Raw genomic sequence first — 16,752 nt, forward strand, 5'->3', positions numbered from 1 at the left:
GGCAATTAAATCACATTCCAGTACAACATTGGGTTGTAAATAGCTCCTCGTTACATGCACACGTAGTAGACAATGCATACTGTCCATTTACGGCTTGAACAACACAAAGCCACAGCAGTCTGTGCCGAGTCTTTTTGGTATCGTCAGAGGAGGCAAAGTAAACATCATATTACCCTGTTCCATCTAACAAGAATTGCATTGTATGTTGGTCTTTAATTTTTATATTTGAAGTTTTATGTTCTTTGGCTTTCTCTAGACATTATTTGAATAGGTGAGTGGAGAGAGAGAGAGAAAAGGAGTGGAAGAGGCTGTGTGTGTGTGTTTTTTTTTCTTTTTTTCAGGAATGACCACAGGTCAGACTACAACCCGGGTGACCATGGGTGTATCGTCCTGATTTATATTTTTAGTATTATACGATTCAGCTGCATTTGCCTTGGCTAGATTGCATCTGTTAACCAAGGCTTACCTGTGGCATTACAGACTGGTGGTGAAATTACATCACCTACTGTTTGCATCAGGAGTAGAGACTTAGTATTCATTTTCTGGTTACTTAAGAAGCAGGTAACATTAAACAGCTCCTGGAATGACCTCCAGTGTAATTCGATGTTAATTCAGTGTTTCTGAATATTGATAAGGTGTGTCGATATGAAATGCACCCCTTTCATGCGTGGCCAGTTAACTACCACCTGCCTTCATTTGATCCCTTTTTTACTTCATGAGACGCTAGACTTGTTTTTCTTTTTTAATAAAAACATTATAAAATCATCTGGAAATTGTAAAAAACTAACACTTTACAAACATCTATAAAAACACACTTAATTTCCTTTTGAAAAAAACAATCTATAAATTAAGGACAGATATTAACTTGATCAACACAAAGTCCCTTAAGAATGTGCAAATAACTGATTATGATTTGGTGTAGACATATTAAGTATAGCTTTTGAGCATGTCCCCATAAGCACGATGTCCCCATAAGCCTCAGGTCCAGGCAGAGCGCGGCCGTCCCCTGATCTGTAAATTCAGAGAGAAAAAAGGGATCACACACTTCCTTTTCTAAATGTTTTGTTAAGCCATACTTCTGTCCTGCGCTTCACATTTTCAGAGAGGTGCGATTATTTCTTGAAAGCTTTTTAACTACTGCAACTGTGTCTGCACACTGTGGTTTTTAATCTGAGTTAAGCAGTGGCGATGCCAAACTCTACAGCTAAGCTTTAGACATGGCCATAATTATATAGCTGATCTGTGGAGGAATTCTACTGTAGTGTTTTTCACATGACGTGTCCTTAAAGCACAGCTTTACCATAACAATGAAGCCTTTACGTCGGTAGTACCTTTACAAACGTATTAACAGAGAACAAAACCACATTTCATCATTGGTGGTCAGTAGGGATGTAGTGTATTGTGGTTAGAGAGGGGTGTAGTGTGTTGTGGATAGTAGTGGTTAGTGGGGGTGTATTATGTTGTGGTTAGTAGGAGTGTAATCGTGTCCCTCACCCTCTCCTGGTAACCGTGCTGGGCCATCCTCTGGGTCTCCAGCTGCACCCGCTCCTCCTCCAGCTTTAACGCTGCTTGCTCCTCCTTCTCCTCCTGCTCCCGCCTTCTCTCCTCCTGCCATTGCTCTCTGCGCTGCGTCTCCACCTGTGGAAGAACACACACACACACACACACACACACACACACACACACACACACACACACAATCACACTACTGCATCACATTCACAAAATATGGACAATGTGTAAATGTATGCTTTATATACTAGATGTATACACAACATGAATTTATTTATTTATTTATTTTTTCATGTTCAATCTCTTCTCTAGAACCACTTAGAAATCCACTTACTTCCTGTGAAGATAAGCGTCTCCCCTACCTGTGCATTGATCTCCTGCATACGTGAGGTCTTCTGGACCTCCTGCTCCTCCTGCTGCTGGAGTCGGCTGAGGCGCTCCTGCTCCAGCTGCTCGATCAGCTCCTCGCGCCTCTGCAGCGACTCCTCCTGGGCCTGCCGGTTCACCTGCATCTTCAGCTCCAGCTGTTGCTGACGCTCCGACAGAACCTTCCAGGGGGGAAAAAATTAAATAACCTGATGTACAAACCCATCATAGTTTTATTTACTATTTCTTTCTAAGACATTCAGTCACTGAAAGGCGGCGACGGACTGAAAAAAGGAGCGAGTCCTCACTTCTTGCATGAGCCTCTCTCTGGCTCTCTTCTCTCTCGCCCACTCTGTCTCTCTCTTCTCCCACATCCGCTGGGCCTCCTCACTGTTGGAGCATAGCATATTAGTGGTTCATCTGATTTTCTCACTGTGAATCTGTATGTATATATATATATATATATATATATATATACATATACACACACACACAAACAGATACGTGTGTGTGAGTCTATATAAAACTAAATATATAAACATCCAGGTAAAGGTGTACAGGTGTTCACAGGAGCAAGGACCATAGGGCACTTTCCAAGAGCAAAGGTAGCTGAGTGTGAATTTTAAAGCGACAGGCCTGATCTCTCCTCTACGAGAACCCCCCCAGGCCTGATCTCTCCTCTATGAGAGCCCCACCTCCGCTGAGCATCTCCTATGCTCTCACCTGTAGAGGATCTCATACTCTGCCTCCCTCTGTTTCTCCAGCAGCAGCTGCTCCTCCAACACACTCTTCATCCAGGCGGCGTCGGCCACAGCCCTCTCCCGCCGGGCGCTCTTCAGCGTCTCCTCCAGCTGCTGGGACTCCATCAGCGCCGCCAGCATGCGCCGGTCCGATTCCTGCAGCGGACCAGAGATTCCAGATCAAAGGTCAGCTGTGGGATTTTCTTTACAGACGCCACGGAAATCCAAAACAAATCCCAACACTAACCCCACCCATAATCCTAATTAATGCATTTTCCATGACTAGCTCCAAGCACTACAAGACCAGGGCCAATGAACAAACATTTCCTACATGAGTAGCACCTCTAGATATATGCATTCATACCATTAGTCCTTAGTATATTTAGATCTATACATCTTTATGTCTATATGTTAAGTCTCAAGACTTGATATATACTCTGAAATGAGCCCCAAACATCATCCTAACAATGTTCCAAAATGTATAGCCTACACCTATGCATATGCTCCTAACTCCATATTCTCCATCTGCTGCCCAAAAGACTCGTCTCACCAATCACCCAGCTCGACTAGAACATTACCATAGAATGGTGCTGAGCAAATGTAACATGACTACTACACTATTACAGCAGTATTATCAGCATGTTTTCTCGACACTGGTGGTCCACAGGATGCAGATGCAGCTCCAGGTCAACAGTGTGCAGCAGTGCAGTGAATTCCCACAGGTAAACACAGGCCACTCACCAGCTCCTCCTGCACCTGCTGTGCCCTCCTCTTCAGCTGGGTGCGATACTGCCGCGTCAGGAACCGCCTAAAACAGACACACATAAGGACAGAGAGAGTCAGGTTTCAGCTCCAGGTGTGCTGTATGAAAAGCAATCTGCCGTGCAGATAAAGATGGTGTGTAATGACATAATTAGCGCATAAATGAATGACTTAATGCTTAAATTAGTGCTTAAATTATGAAGACATACTTTTGTGGGAGCTACTTGCTCTCAACACAAATTAAACCCATGTCCTTAATGTTGCTAAGCGACACTTAAATCCTCTGTAGTGGTGCTTTCAGAGAACTTGACTGTCCACATTCCACACGTCTCGTACCCCAGATTGGATTTCTTCCTGTCCTCCTCAGCCTTCCTCCTCTCATGCTCCATCCTCTCCACCTCCCAGTGCTGGGCCAGCAAGGCCTCCTGCTCCACCTTCAGACGCTTTGCCTGGAAGGAGACGCACAATAGAATATGATGAGGTAGTTGTCATCATCATAGTCCTCATTGATTTCATATTTTGAAATGCTTGCCAAGTTCCAGTTTTCCTAGTTTTTAAAATAACATTGTGTACAACTCTAAATCGTCTTTTATAGTTTATTTATATAGATGTTTAAATCCTTCTATATTCATTCATTAATTCATTTTAATTAATTCATATATACAATCATTCATTCTATAATTCATTCTAAACACATGTATAAGTAGGCAAATATATTTGAGAGAAAAGCAAATACGGATTGCTGTGTATGCTATACTCAGACACTTACTTCAACCTAGCCAAAACACCTCAATTAAGGTGGTGCACCCTGTGGATGAAATATCTGACCAGATGGCCCTGTATCTTCACCCTGGATTACCCAGCATATGGCTCTGCCAGTGTGAACATAATGCTGAGGCCATGCTTTCTGTCCAAGTGGCCTAGAGGTGTGAGGACCGAGCCGATAACCGCTCCTCTCCTCTCCTCTCGTATCTTATCTCTGCTCACCTCCTCCTCTCTCAGTTTCAGCTCCTCCATCTGCTGCCAAAGGTCTTCGGCTCTCTCCTTCTCCTCCTCTTTCCTCTTCTCCTCAGCCTTCTTCATTCTCTCCAGAGCCTCCCGTCGCGCCCGCTCGTATTCGTTCTCGAAGCGCCTCTGCTCCTCCTTGGCCTTCTCCTTATGCTAAGAGTCAGGTAAGAAAGAGAAGAAAACAAACTTAGTGTCTGACCTTTCCATTCATTCATTCCTTTGGATTGGCACAAGGACCTGGCTCTGTGAAACAAAACAAGTCATGGCACTTAAGAGCATTAAAGTGTTAAAGTCTTAAAATGTGGTTTAATTTCAACTTGAGTACCTTGTAATCAAACCTTGACTCTCAATCAACAAGCGCTCACATGGAAGAAACTCTACATCCTAGGCAGTCATGTAATACTGCGTGTTAAGGTTACCTGTTGCTTCTCCTCCTGCTGCACCTGCCATTGGTCCACAACATGATCTTTATGCAACGCCGACTCGACCTGTAAACACAAGCAAATCGCAGGGGATGAAGACACAGACGAGATGGTGAGACGGTGCTGTAAAAGCCAGTTAGAGAGAGGAAAGGCTCAGGTTCGCAAGTTGCGCACGGAACAATCACATCACACCTATTAACTTCCAGATCAAGTCCACACGGTGAGCTCCATTAACTCCCAGATCAGGCCTCTCTATTTGACACCTCTCCTCCTCAGATGTCACTAAATGTGTCTTAAATGTTCAGAGGTTTGGTTGCTTTAAATACCAAAAAAATGTAACTGTTTAGCCTGGTTTATAAACTGTTGCTGGCAAAGCACCAATCCCAAATAGCAAAGACGTTGCCAATAGATCAAGTTGATAAAAAAAAAAATAGCAACAGGAGCTTGATGAGCTACTAGGCTGCATTAACTGCATGGGAGCTGGTATGATATAATACTGAAGACTCCTCACTGCTAAAGAAAAGATGTGTTCTGTCTGTTGGCCAGAAGCCATCACAACCAACCTTTCGCAGTTCAGGGTTGTTTTCCTTCCAGTGTTCCCTCAGCAACTCCTGAGCAAGCTGTGGAATCCAGAGTGCAAGAACTGTCAGACATCACAGGGAAACTAAGCAGTATGACTATTTGCTCAGAGAAGACAGTTTGCCTTTAGGCTCTCAACCATGAAAAAGGACTCTCACAGTCACAGCACAGCACCTTTTTCCTCCGCTCCTCCCTGGCAGATCGGAGGCTTTCCGTCTTCTCCACCAGATAACTGGCCAGGGCATTCCTATCTGGAACGACCTGTCTGAGCTCAGCCTCCAGCATGTCCCTCTCCTCCTGCAGCATCACTCTCAGGCGCTCCCTCCGCTCCTCCACACTGCGTTTCTTCTCCTCTTGCAGACGCTCGCGGTTGAATGAACTCATGCTGTAGATGTATATGAGGAATTCAAGATAGATGTATGAGATACAACTAGATAATAAGCCTGAAATGTTTTTTGAAACAGAGTAAGTATAATATTAATATCACACCAAGATAAACCCAGCTGTCAAATGAGTATCATAATATTGTAGATTAATGGATTTTTATTTGGGATATTTTCAGATGTCTGTCTTTAAGCCAGGACAACAATGTCTGTGACTGCGACAACTTTGGCAGAAAAATACTACAAATAGCTCATTAATAACTATCAATATGTAGTGACAGCAACCTCACCTCTGTTCGTATGACTGACGGGAGCTCCAGTGTGCCTGCTTGCTGGTCCGGACGTCTTGCTCTTTGAGGTACTTGGAATGGAGCTGCCATTGCTGTCGCCAGTGGGCCTCTTGTTCCCGTTGCCGTACCATCTGCCTCTCTAGAGTCCTCACACGACTCGGCCAATGAGCAGTACGCGTTGGAAAAGCCATGGTCCTGGTTTCAGATGTAAGCGAAGACACTATGCTACTGATTTAAAGCTATTTGTGCAAGCATTAGTCATGTATATTATGGGTATTGACAAAAAATGATCCTTTACAACATCAGTTGTGTATCACCAAACACATCTGTTCAGCTAACGTTACGTTAGATTGCTATGAGTCCTTCCTAGCTAACGTCAGCTAGCGAGCTCAACAGACCATCAGAATTGCTCGTAGGGTAATGTTAGTGGATACACTTATCCACAAAAGTTTTAAATTCTCACCTCTTCACAAACAAGCCGGTTAATATTATTAAGGACCTTTGATTCAAGGCATAGGTCGCTGAACTTCCAATAACGCGTTATGTTGTTGTGCTGAATAGACAGTTGAGTCCTGGCTGAGAAACAGAAAGCTTTCAAAAAGTGGCTTCCTGTTTCTCTTGGTTACGGAGACTACGGCAAATCGTAAGACTCAAAAAGGTTTTGAAAAAAAAAGGTAAGCCTCATTTATATTAGCAAGTCCCATTGCACTTGTATCAGGTAAATCGTATTAGTTGAATGACTTTAATTCATTCTAATCATACATTCCCAAAAATCAAAATCTATTCTGCGTCAAAGACCCAAAATCTAGCCTGTGTTGTGTGGTGGAATAAATCCAGTTCAAACACCACAAAGATGATTTAGTTTCTTAGTTTAAATTGAGAAGTTCTGGATTATGGACTTCCTTATGCGGATAGATGGGTTTTTTTTTAAGGGGGGGGGGGGGGGGTACGGAACCTGTACGGAAAAAGCACATTGTCCTATTGAGCGTTGGAAATACACCCATTAAAAAGTCAATTGTGGCGTGATACAGGTGTCAAATTCACGTCTCAAGTTAAGCGTATCACCTAACTTGATCATGTTGTCAAGGGTTAAAACATAATTTTCTTCATTGAGTGGTTTCTTTCTGATGACACGCAGCCAATTCATTAGATCAGGGGTTTTCAACCGGGGGTCCGCGGCCCCCTGGTGGTCCGCGACAGCATCGCAGGGGGTCCGCGGACATGATGAGCCTATGTTTATCAGTTCACCATTGATTTTTGAATTTTTTATAAATTCGCTTTTTCAACACATTTCCAGATTACTCTTGAATATCGTGAAAAATAAAACAAGCTGATAATAATATAAAGGAGATTCACGCTGACAGAATGTAGCCTTGCACCTATCCAGTCTATGGTAGCCTGTGCTTTGATAATGTTAATGCATTGCGTCCCTAACGTCACGCCATACGCATATTATTCATAACGTACAGTCTCGCTCGCAAAGTTGACAAGCATCTGCATAGCCTCCCTGTACTTTTGAAGTTTAGTCGAAAACGTAATACTTTTGGTGAAGGACTGTCCTTAGCTAACATTTCGTTCTAACGTTGAGTTAGCTGGTCAGAAACACCAATGGATCGGTTTTTAGTGAGGAGAGTGATAGAGGGACAGGCTGCCACGACAGAGGGACAGGCTTCCAACAAAGCTACAAGCTACACAATGAGGAATACATCCCATACGGATTTACAGTGACGACAGACAGAGCAGGAGAGGAGGTACCAATGTGTTTCGTGTGTTCAACATTACTGTCAACTGAAGCCATAAAGCCGTCGAAACTATTGCGGCATATGGAGACGCATCACATTTCCTTGAATGCCAAGCCTATTGAGTACATGCAACAGATGTTGCGTGATTTTCATATGACTTAAGTTCTGGATAAGTTGCCAGACAGAATTTCCAGAGCTTGCTGCAAATGCAATGAGGTGTCTTTTGCCCTTTCAAATACCTGTGGGAGTGGTTTTTCTACACTGGCGTACTTGAAGAATAAGTACAGGGCAAAGCTTGAACCAGAGAGTGATATGAGACTGTCGCTATCTACCATTTCGCCACGAATAGACCGGCTGTGTGGACTTCACCATGCCCAGATATTACACTGACAGGTCTCCCCTCTCTCCACGCACGCACGCACGCACACACACACACACACACACAAACACACGCACGCACGCGCGCGCGCAGGCACATCAGTGGGCCGTGGATTACTTTCTAGTCTGAATGGTGGTCCCTGGGACAAAACCAGTTGAAAACCCCTGCATTAGATGAGATGTATATGGGCTAGCCTATCACAATTTAACGTTCAAACTTTACATGCATGAAAGATCTTCATGGTTTCGGCTGAAGGATAGGCCTATAGCCATGCTATCTGAGTAAAATTCTTCAGGAATAAAGGCCATAGGCCAACTGTAGGCTAATTGCTATGGTTTCTAACCCAGGCAACGGAGTTCACCTCTTCAAATACAAAGTAAATATTCTGAATTGTATTAATGCCCACATATGGTTAACGGGCAACATGTTCCAATAATGGAAAATGCTGTAGTCTAATCTGGAGCTGCAATAAATATTGTGAATTCAAATTGACTATCTATTAGGCTACTTTTTCATTTTAAATAGGCCTACATTTTGTAACGGTTTTAACTAGGTCTAAACTACTAGTCAGAGTCATTACATTAGGAGCAAATGATGTTGTTAAAATGTTCAGTGTCAGCATCCGACTGTCTGTTATTTATGTTACATTGGGTAGAAAGATCTTTGTCCCGCCTCCTCGCATATGATTGGCTATCTCTCACCCACTTGTGGAAACTGGCATGCCGTCTGCCGCTGGCGTTTTAGTCAGCTGTTAGCTGCTTAGATTCCTGAGAGTTCTCTGGAGTCCGCAGTTCCGGGTTTTCGCTCCATCACTGTTTTCTGGGCTACATCGTTTTGGAGCCTAGTTGACGCTGTCACCGTGCTCTGTCAATAATGGCTTTACTGTTAGAGCACCAGTTCAGACAACTTCCAGCCGACAAGCAAGTGGAAACTCGACCGTTTTTGGAATCAGTGTCATATCTTCCGCCATTTTTTGGTAAGTTACCTGACGAAACTACAATGTTAGCTGTGATTTGTTGGGCTTTGAGTCATGTCATGAGACACAGACGACCCCCATCCGTGGGGAGTTAACTAGTCAGTTAGTAAAGATCATAACGTAGAAATAAGTTCCTGGAGATATTTGACATTACAAGGTAAGGTTGACAGAGCATGCGACGTCAGTCGAGTTAACTTGATCTTAATTGCAAACGTGAATTAACTCATCCACTCTAGCACAGCAAGAGAGAGACCCTGGGATGCTGGTCATCTGGATATACTAGTTGAGCGCAGTCGTTCATATGCTATAGGCAGAAGAGGCAGAATCACTACACTGTAGCCTGAACTCAACTGTGTGGTAACATTTGGAAAGCAATCGACTTGATTTAGTTAGGTGTCTTTGGACAGGGATTTTCCCCCATCCACGATTACAATTTTTCTTGTGACAGAAGGTGGCTATCCATCAAAACACTGTAGGGTGAAAACAATTATATGCTGCAAGGGGTCAATTTTGTAATGGTTCAAATTTCTCCCTCCCAAGCAGGCAACAAGCCTTTTGCATGCATAATTTAATCACCTGCCCCCAATTTTAAAATTGATTAGTGTGGTGTTGAGTTGCCTCTGTCTATTCATAGATAAGGAGGTGTGGTGAGACTCCTTTGTTGAAGCGTTCATTGAGTAATAATATCCTGGAGAAGGCCACAATGCCAATGGGGTTGTTCCGATTAGCCAGCATACTGAGTATTTAATCTTTGTTTCAAGTCAACACACTGACACGTCTCAACACAACTGGACATGCAAAAGCCAAGTAAAAACAGTAGCTTATTGTTTTGACTCCAGGTAGGCTACACTAGGAGGACATATGAAATAGGCACTCCACATACAGCGGGTAAAATAAGTATTGAACACGTCACCATTTTTCTCAGTAAAAATATTTCCAAAGGTGCTATTGACATGACATTTTTACCAGATGTTGGTAACAACCCAAGTAATCAATACATACACAGAAACCAACACAAATACATTCAGAAATTAAGTTATGTGTATTAATGTGAAATAACACAGGGAAAAAGTATTGAACACATGAAGAAAGGGAGGTTCAAAAAGGCATGGAGGGCCAAGAAAACTGCTGAAATCTATCAGTAATTAGAAAGCAATCCGGCCCCTTGTCCGTGCAAATTAATATCCCAACTGATGGCCTATAAAAAGGTGTCTCAATACCAAGGTGTCACACAAGAAAAATCTCATGATGGGTAAAAGCAAAGAGCTCTCTCAAGACCTTCGTAACCTTCTTTTTGCAAAACATACTGATGGCATTGGTTACAGACGCATTTCTAAACTTCTGAATATTCCAGTGAGCACTGTTTGGACCATAAGCCGGAAGTGGAAAGAACATCATTTCACCATAAACTGGCCCGACCAGGTGCTCCTCACAAGATTTCTGACAGAGGAGTGAAAATAATTATCAGAAGAGTTGTCCAAGAGCCAAGGACCACAGTGGAGAGCTTCAGAAATACCTGGAATTTGCAGGTACAGTTGTTTAGAAGAAAACAATAAGTAATGCACTCAACCGCCATGGCCTGTATGCACGCTCACCACATAAGACTCCATTGCTGAAGAAAAAGCATGTTAAAGCTCGTTTAAAGTTTGCAGCACGACATTTGGACAAGCCTGTGAAATACTGGGAGAATATAGTCTGGTCAGATGTCGAGCAAATTTGAACTCTTTGGATGCCATAATGCACACCATGTTTGGAGGACAAATGGCACTGTACATCATCCCAACAGTGAAGTTTGGAGGTGGGAACATCATGGTGTGGCGCTGCTTTTCAGCATATGGTACTGGCAAACTTCACACAATTGAAGGAAGGATGAATGGAAAAATGAGACATTCTTGATAAAAATCTGCTGCCATCTACCAGGATGATGAAGATGAAACGACGGTGGACATTTCAGCAAGAAAGTGAACAGCCAAGGAAACTCTCAATTGGTTTCAGAGAAAGAAAATAAAGCTGCTAGAATGGCCCAGCCAATCACCTGACTTGAATCCAATTGAAAATCTATGGAAAGAACTGAAGATCAGAAATCATAGAAGAGGCCCAGAGAACTTTCAAGATTTGAAGACTGTTTGTGTGGAAGAATGGGCCAAAATCACACCTGAGCAATGCGTACGACTAGTTTCTCCATACAGGAAGCGTCTTGAAGCTGTCATTACCTATAAAGGCTTTTGTACAAAGTATTGAATAAATATCAGTAAGCGTGTTCAATACTTTTTCCCTGTGTCATTTCACATTATTATACATAACTTAATTTCTGAACTTATTTAATTTGTTTTCTTTGTATGTATGGGTTACTTAGGTTGTAACCAACATCTGGTGAACATTTCATGTCAATAGCACCTTTGGAAATATTTTTACTGAGAAAAATGGTGACGTGTTCAATACTTATTTTACCCGCTGTATATAGAATGATGATGTTTAGCTCAAACTCGATGTGTGTTGCTCACATACATTTATTAAAAATTCCCTGTGCAGAACACAAACAAGAGGAATAGAACAGAGAAGAAACCCAGCCTTATGTCATTTGTAAATAGAGAATCTGTCAGTTTTCTTTCTTTCGATTCATGGGTGGCTGTGTGAATATGGCTCATGCAGGCCAAAACGAAGAGACAAAAGCTAAAGTACAAAGAGGTGTTGCCATAAACACTGGCCATTCAGTTCTTTGTAACTAGAGACGCTACCCACACGTAGCTTGTGATTACAATATACTGCTTGCTGAGAGGGGTGGTGCCCTGGTGCTGGTGCTGTCTCATAGAGCACCCAACTCCAGCATCGATCCCACCTGTGGAGCCAAACTTTCCGTCTGCTATCGCTTTATCCCCCCCAAGGTCTACCTAGCTGGTGGCTTTTACCAGTGAAAGCAATTACTTAGAGTGCAGCTCTCGTTAGTCCTCAGTGTAATTCAGTTGTGGTCAGGTAAATTGACTAAATAAATACTAATCTAAAATTACATTTCCAATGAGATGCACAGTATTTATCCACAAAAAGTTTTACCATTTCAATCCCCCGGCATTCAGTGCTAGAAGACATTGTTCATTGTTGTAGTATTGTTTATACTGTTTTGAAACGAAGATCAGCTCTGCACTAATTTAGATAATGCCTATTGAAATAGTATTTTTCTTATTGAAATGGCATTTTTTAGAAACGTACATAGCTTTTGAAATGAATATTACAATGTTGTCTAGAGACAATGGAAACGGATTGCTATCAACTCTTCTGATATCCTCCCCGATGATAGTATTTCCTGTGATACACTAAACGGTTTGGTATAATGTCAAGATCTGTTTAAAATTGCATGAGAGGCATTGGTGCTTTCAGAAATCTCTCATGCTCTCTAAGCGTACTAAATTATTTACCGTTCCTCTTTTTAAAAGCTGGAAATGTCATAGGTCACATGGAGGTCCTTCAGCACTGACCAGTAAGGTTAATTAGCCTGATATGATTTAGTAAAAATCATTACTTTCCATATAGTAATGAATACTGGTTATAATAAATGTGTATAATCTGTGTAATATATAATGTATAATATAATATTCATATTAGAACAAACCATTTCTTTATATCCCCCCAAAGAAGTAATATCAGCAGTATTGTACATTACTTTAACAACAACTAATGTTTCATGTTTTATGTCTTTTCTACTAGATCTCCTTGGCTCCACAGTTTTTGCCCCAATCAAGGCTGATATTGCTGGCAACATAACAGTAAGTGCAATACCTCCACCTTTTGGCCAAACTGATGGCTCTATGAACCAGCCCAGACATCACATTAGCAAATGTAAAAAAAAATTGTATTAATTTTAGCAATTATTGTGGTTATATTACTCTTTCAGAAAATTAAAGCTGTCTATGAGAGCAACCCAAGCAGATACAAAACTCTACAGCACATTCTGGATGCAGAAAAGGAGACGCATGGATCTGAGTGGCCCAAAGTAGGAGCTACTCTCGCCCTCATGTGGCTGAAAAGGTATCTTAAAAACGTCTAAAAAAACGACTGCATAGACCTAAGTGCAAACATTCAGTGTTCTGTGCGCCAAGTAGTGTGAATAGGCACAAATAGTGACATCCAGATTTGTTTTCTTTCACTTTGCGTGCCAGGGGTCTACGGTTTATCCAGGTTCTCCTCCAGAGTTTAGTGGACGGGGAGAAAGATGAGAACAACCCTAACCTCATCCGTGTCAATGCAACCAGAGCCTATGAAATTTCCTTGAAAAAGTACCACGGCTGGTTAGTTCAAAAGCTTTTCAAGGTAATACATGAATCTAATTCAGTTATTCAGATCGACAATGGGAAGTGCTAAAAGCATAACTTCTTTATTAGGGTTACCAGTCTGTTAGTGTTTATGGCTCTGTTGTGTTTTATGGTCTATGGTTCTATTATGTTTATGGTTCTTGACTGTAGGCCGCACTATACGCTGCTCCATACAAGTCAGACTTCTTGAGGGCTCTCTCAAAAGGCAGAGAGGTCAAAGATGACGACTGCCTGGAAAAGGTGCGCCAGTTCCTGGTCAACTTCTCTGCCACAGTGGATGCCGTTTATGAAATGTACACGAAGATGAATGCTGAGCTGGATTACACGGTGTGACTGCTGCCTTCTCACCCCCCACCCCCTTTTCTCTCTCAGATACACACATCCATCTGGCCTTACCTCTCAGGTCATGCTTTCCCTTTGCTCTGAAGGCTGGTCTCTCTCAGAGTTGCTGTTGGGAGTTTCATTATTATTATTTAATTTTTAATTATTTAATACTATTATTGCGTTGGTGAGTGTGTGTGTTTGTGTGTTTGTCTGTATGTGTCGCAAAACTTATTCTAGTGCCTTAAGAGAGTCTCTCTTTTTCTCCCACCAACCACCTACCCATCACACCTAGGTTTGAGCTTTATGATAATATTATTATGTGTGAATGGGTTAAATATATGAATGGGTTTATCTGAACTCATATGATTTTATTTGACCTCAAACTTTAACGTTACAGTATACTTACAAATAATTAGGGCCAAGCATAGGCGTTTGTAACATGGCAGATTCAATTATCAACATTTCAAACCCACAAGAGTCCTTATATGACAGTTAGTTTTTCATTATACAGAATGTAATAGGGCTATTCTTTCTATGAAATGATGGTTGACTAGCAGCTATTTCAGGGAATGATAAATGTTCTATCAGTCACTACTCTACAACAGTTTTTTATCACATTAAAAAAAACTTGCATTTCTGAAATCTGATCTAGATTTTAAGTGTTCATCTTTTAAATGTATGAGCAATACCCCATGATAGGATAATCAGCACTAATCATAACCTTTGATTAGCTCCTATGGTATTATACATTTACGACTTACTGAAGAATGAATGCCAAAACAACTAATTCTATTAGTTCATATATGTTATCTAATTTTCTTATAAGTACACACTAACACTGAAGTCAAGGCAGAACAAACAGAACAAACCAAAAGAACAGGTTGTCTCTTTTAAGTCCAAAATATCTATTAATATCAATTTATTTATTGTATTTATTATATTTTTGATATTAAGTAAATACATTTATGCTTATTTATTATCACAAAACACTTTTCCATGTATCCGGAAAAAAAAACGATCCAAAGGACAAAGCACTGAGTAAATGCAAAAAAATATTCACTTGACTTTATTAGCAACTCATATTTATTTTTCATTTATTCCAATAAAAAGTGGATAACTACAGTTCTTGACAAATTATTTTATGATAAATATGATAAACAGCATTAAACATACTTTTTTCATATTTATTGAAGCTCTTGAAGTTTAATTTATTGTGTGATGCATACATATGCAACCAAAAAAAGAAATATTTTACATCACAGCTTTGAACAGAATGTTTGGCATAACTAAAGAAGGCTTTATATGACTTAACATCCAACTGCATGAAAACAAAGGTAGACATTTTAGTTCAATACCATTGAATGGTACCTTTAACAGGAGCAAAACTGTCTTGTCTTGTTGTAAACTTGGTTGAGTTAATCAAAGTGTTGCAGAAGCTATCCGACTGATTTTGTACTCTAAGTTGGATTTTTTGCTAAACTGAGCTTTACAACACTAAGGAGCTGCTACACAAGGGATGAGAACTATTTTCTATGGGGAAAAATGGCTAACAACATGCTTAACTGATGTTATAATAACCTGGATATAACCGAGGATAGACAAAGTTGGTTTCACACCAGTTGAGTCAATATATGAGATTCAGTTGGTGGCCAGAGACCAGCGGTAGGTTCTCGAACCAGTCCATGATCTCTGAATATGCACAACATATCATAATGTATCAGAGAATGATTGATTGTGGATATTGGGTGACAGCTGCATAAGTGAAGAGCTATTTGGGCTGCCTGTGGCCTGTGTTTGCTGTAACAGTAAAAAGTTAGACTCGGAATGTCCATGCTTTTCTCAGAAACTAACTATTGGATTGGGTTGCCTGGAATACATATAGTCATAATGATCATTTTTGGGACACAAATGGAAACTACAGCCGTTCCATGCATCTGAGATAATGCAGCATCTAATAATTACCTCAATTGAATTCTGTGGGGATAAATTGACATCCTGACTGTAAAAATGAACTGTGCCTTAGCCAGGAGAGAGACCAGTGATTTGTCTGGATAACATGCTTATGTTTCTTAATTTGATATGAACCAGGAGAATCATTTTGTCATATTAAACTTTTTAAGATGTGGAACTTCGCCTAGTTCGGAGGGTATGGGAAGCAAGTAGATGATAACTGCTTTTAACTTTTTCAGGCTTTGGCTGTATTTGAATTATTTTCATCCAGTTCTCTTTCAGTGGTCTTATCTTCACAGAGATGAACCCAGAAAGTGCTGTGTGGCCTCTAAAAAACAGTTAGTATTAGCAATTATATGAAAACAAACACTGTAGATCTTTATTATCATTTATTCCCTGACAGGATGATTCTTCCCGCAGCCCAGAACTCGTTTGAATAAATACATTGTCATGTAAGTAAATTATTTGGGGCAGTTTTCTTTGTGTTTTCCAAGCCTAACATAATGGTTACAGTAGAATCATTATGTTTGTAGATCTGATTTATTACAATGACAGCACGGTGATATTTATATAAACAAGGATATCCTCATAGCACTTCAGTATGCTGTGTGTATGCTGACAGTTTAAATGGTGTCTCTATGCCATATTATTGTGTGTGTGTGTGATATGCTGTGAATGTTGTGTGGCTTTCTAGCTGTTTTGTTTGCTGACACTGAAAGCAGCTGCCTTAAATTCTGGACTGGGCTATGGTATGAAACATTACATATTTGTGCTTTTTTTTCACTGACTAAACGTTGAAACAACACATTCATTAATATGAAGCCTTGACATTCTTGGTTAGGTAATGTTGTCCATGTAAATAGTTTTTTTGTTTTGTTTTTTTGAAGTGAATTTCAATGCAGGATGGATGAATGTTCTGTTTTAACTTGAAATTGTGATGTTTTGAAAATAAAATACTATTTTGTTTCAATACATTTATGTTGATTACTGTTGTTATGGTATTTAAAATACA

General features: G+C 40.8%; 2 protein-coding genes across 4 annotated transcripts; one reads left to right on the forward strand and one right to left on the reverse strand.

Moving 5' to 3' along the window:
* Nucleotides 1–564: 564 nt before the first annotated feature.
* On the reverse strand, nt 565–6,841 carry LOC105902914 (trichoplein, keratin filament binding). 3 transcript variants are annotated; one of them, XM_012830595.3, is made up of 13 exons: nt 6,526–6,841; nt 6,063–6,257; nt 5,564–5,774; nt 5,374–5,430; nt 4,808–4,876; nt 4,368–4,541; nt 3,717–3,829; nt 3,360–3,426; nt 2,602–2,774; nt 2,187–2,268; nt 1,875–2,060; nt 1,495–1,638; nt 565–1,011 (listed from the first exon to the last, which is right to left on the reverse strand). In XM_012830595.3, exons 2-13 carry the CDS (start codon nt 6,251–6,253, stop codon nt 979–981), a joined length of 1,500 nt encoding a protein of 499 aa, XP_012686049.2. In that variant the 5' UTR covers nt 6,254–6,257; nt 6,526–6,841; the 3' UTR covers nt 565–978. The 3 variants fall into 3 exon arrangements, with proteins under 3 accessions (XP_012686049.2, XP_031426353.1, XP_042564184.1); XM_031570493.2 differs by having other exon boundaries at nt 6,063–6,282; XM_042708250.1 differs by lacking the exon at nt 6,526–6,841 and having other exon boundaries at nt 6,063–6,492.
* Nucleotides 6,842–8,794: 1,953 nt separating this feature from the next.
* Nucleotides 8,795–16,714, forward strand: gltpa (glycolipid transfer protein a). Its single transcript, XM_012830586.3, has 5 exons — nt 8,795–9,159; nt 12,862–12,920; nt 13,049–13,182; nt 13,314–13,464; nt 13,617–16,714. Exons 1-5 carry the CDS (start codon nt 9,057–9,059, stop codon nt 13,797–13,799), a joined length of 630 nt encoding a protein of 209 aa, XP_012686040.1. The 5' UTR covers nt 8,795–9,056; the 3' UTR covers nt 13,800–16,714.
* Nucleotides 16,715–16,752: the final 38 nt, after the last annotated feature.

The sequence above is a fragment of the Clupea harengus genome, chromosome 7 (assembly GCF_900700415.2).
Source record: "Clupea harengus chromosome 7, Ch_v2.0.2, whole genome shotgun sequence".
NCBI classification, from domain to species: Eukaryota; Metazoa; Chordata; class Actinopteri; order Clupeiformes; family Clupeidae; genus Clupea; species Clupea harengus.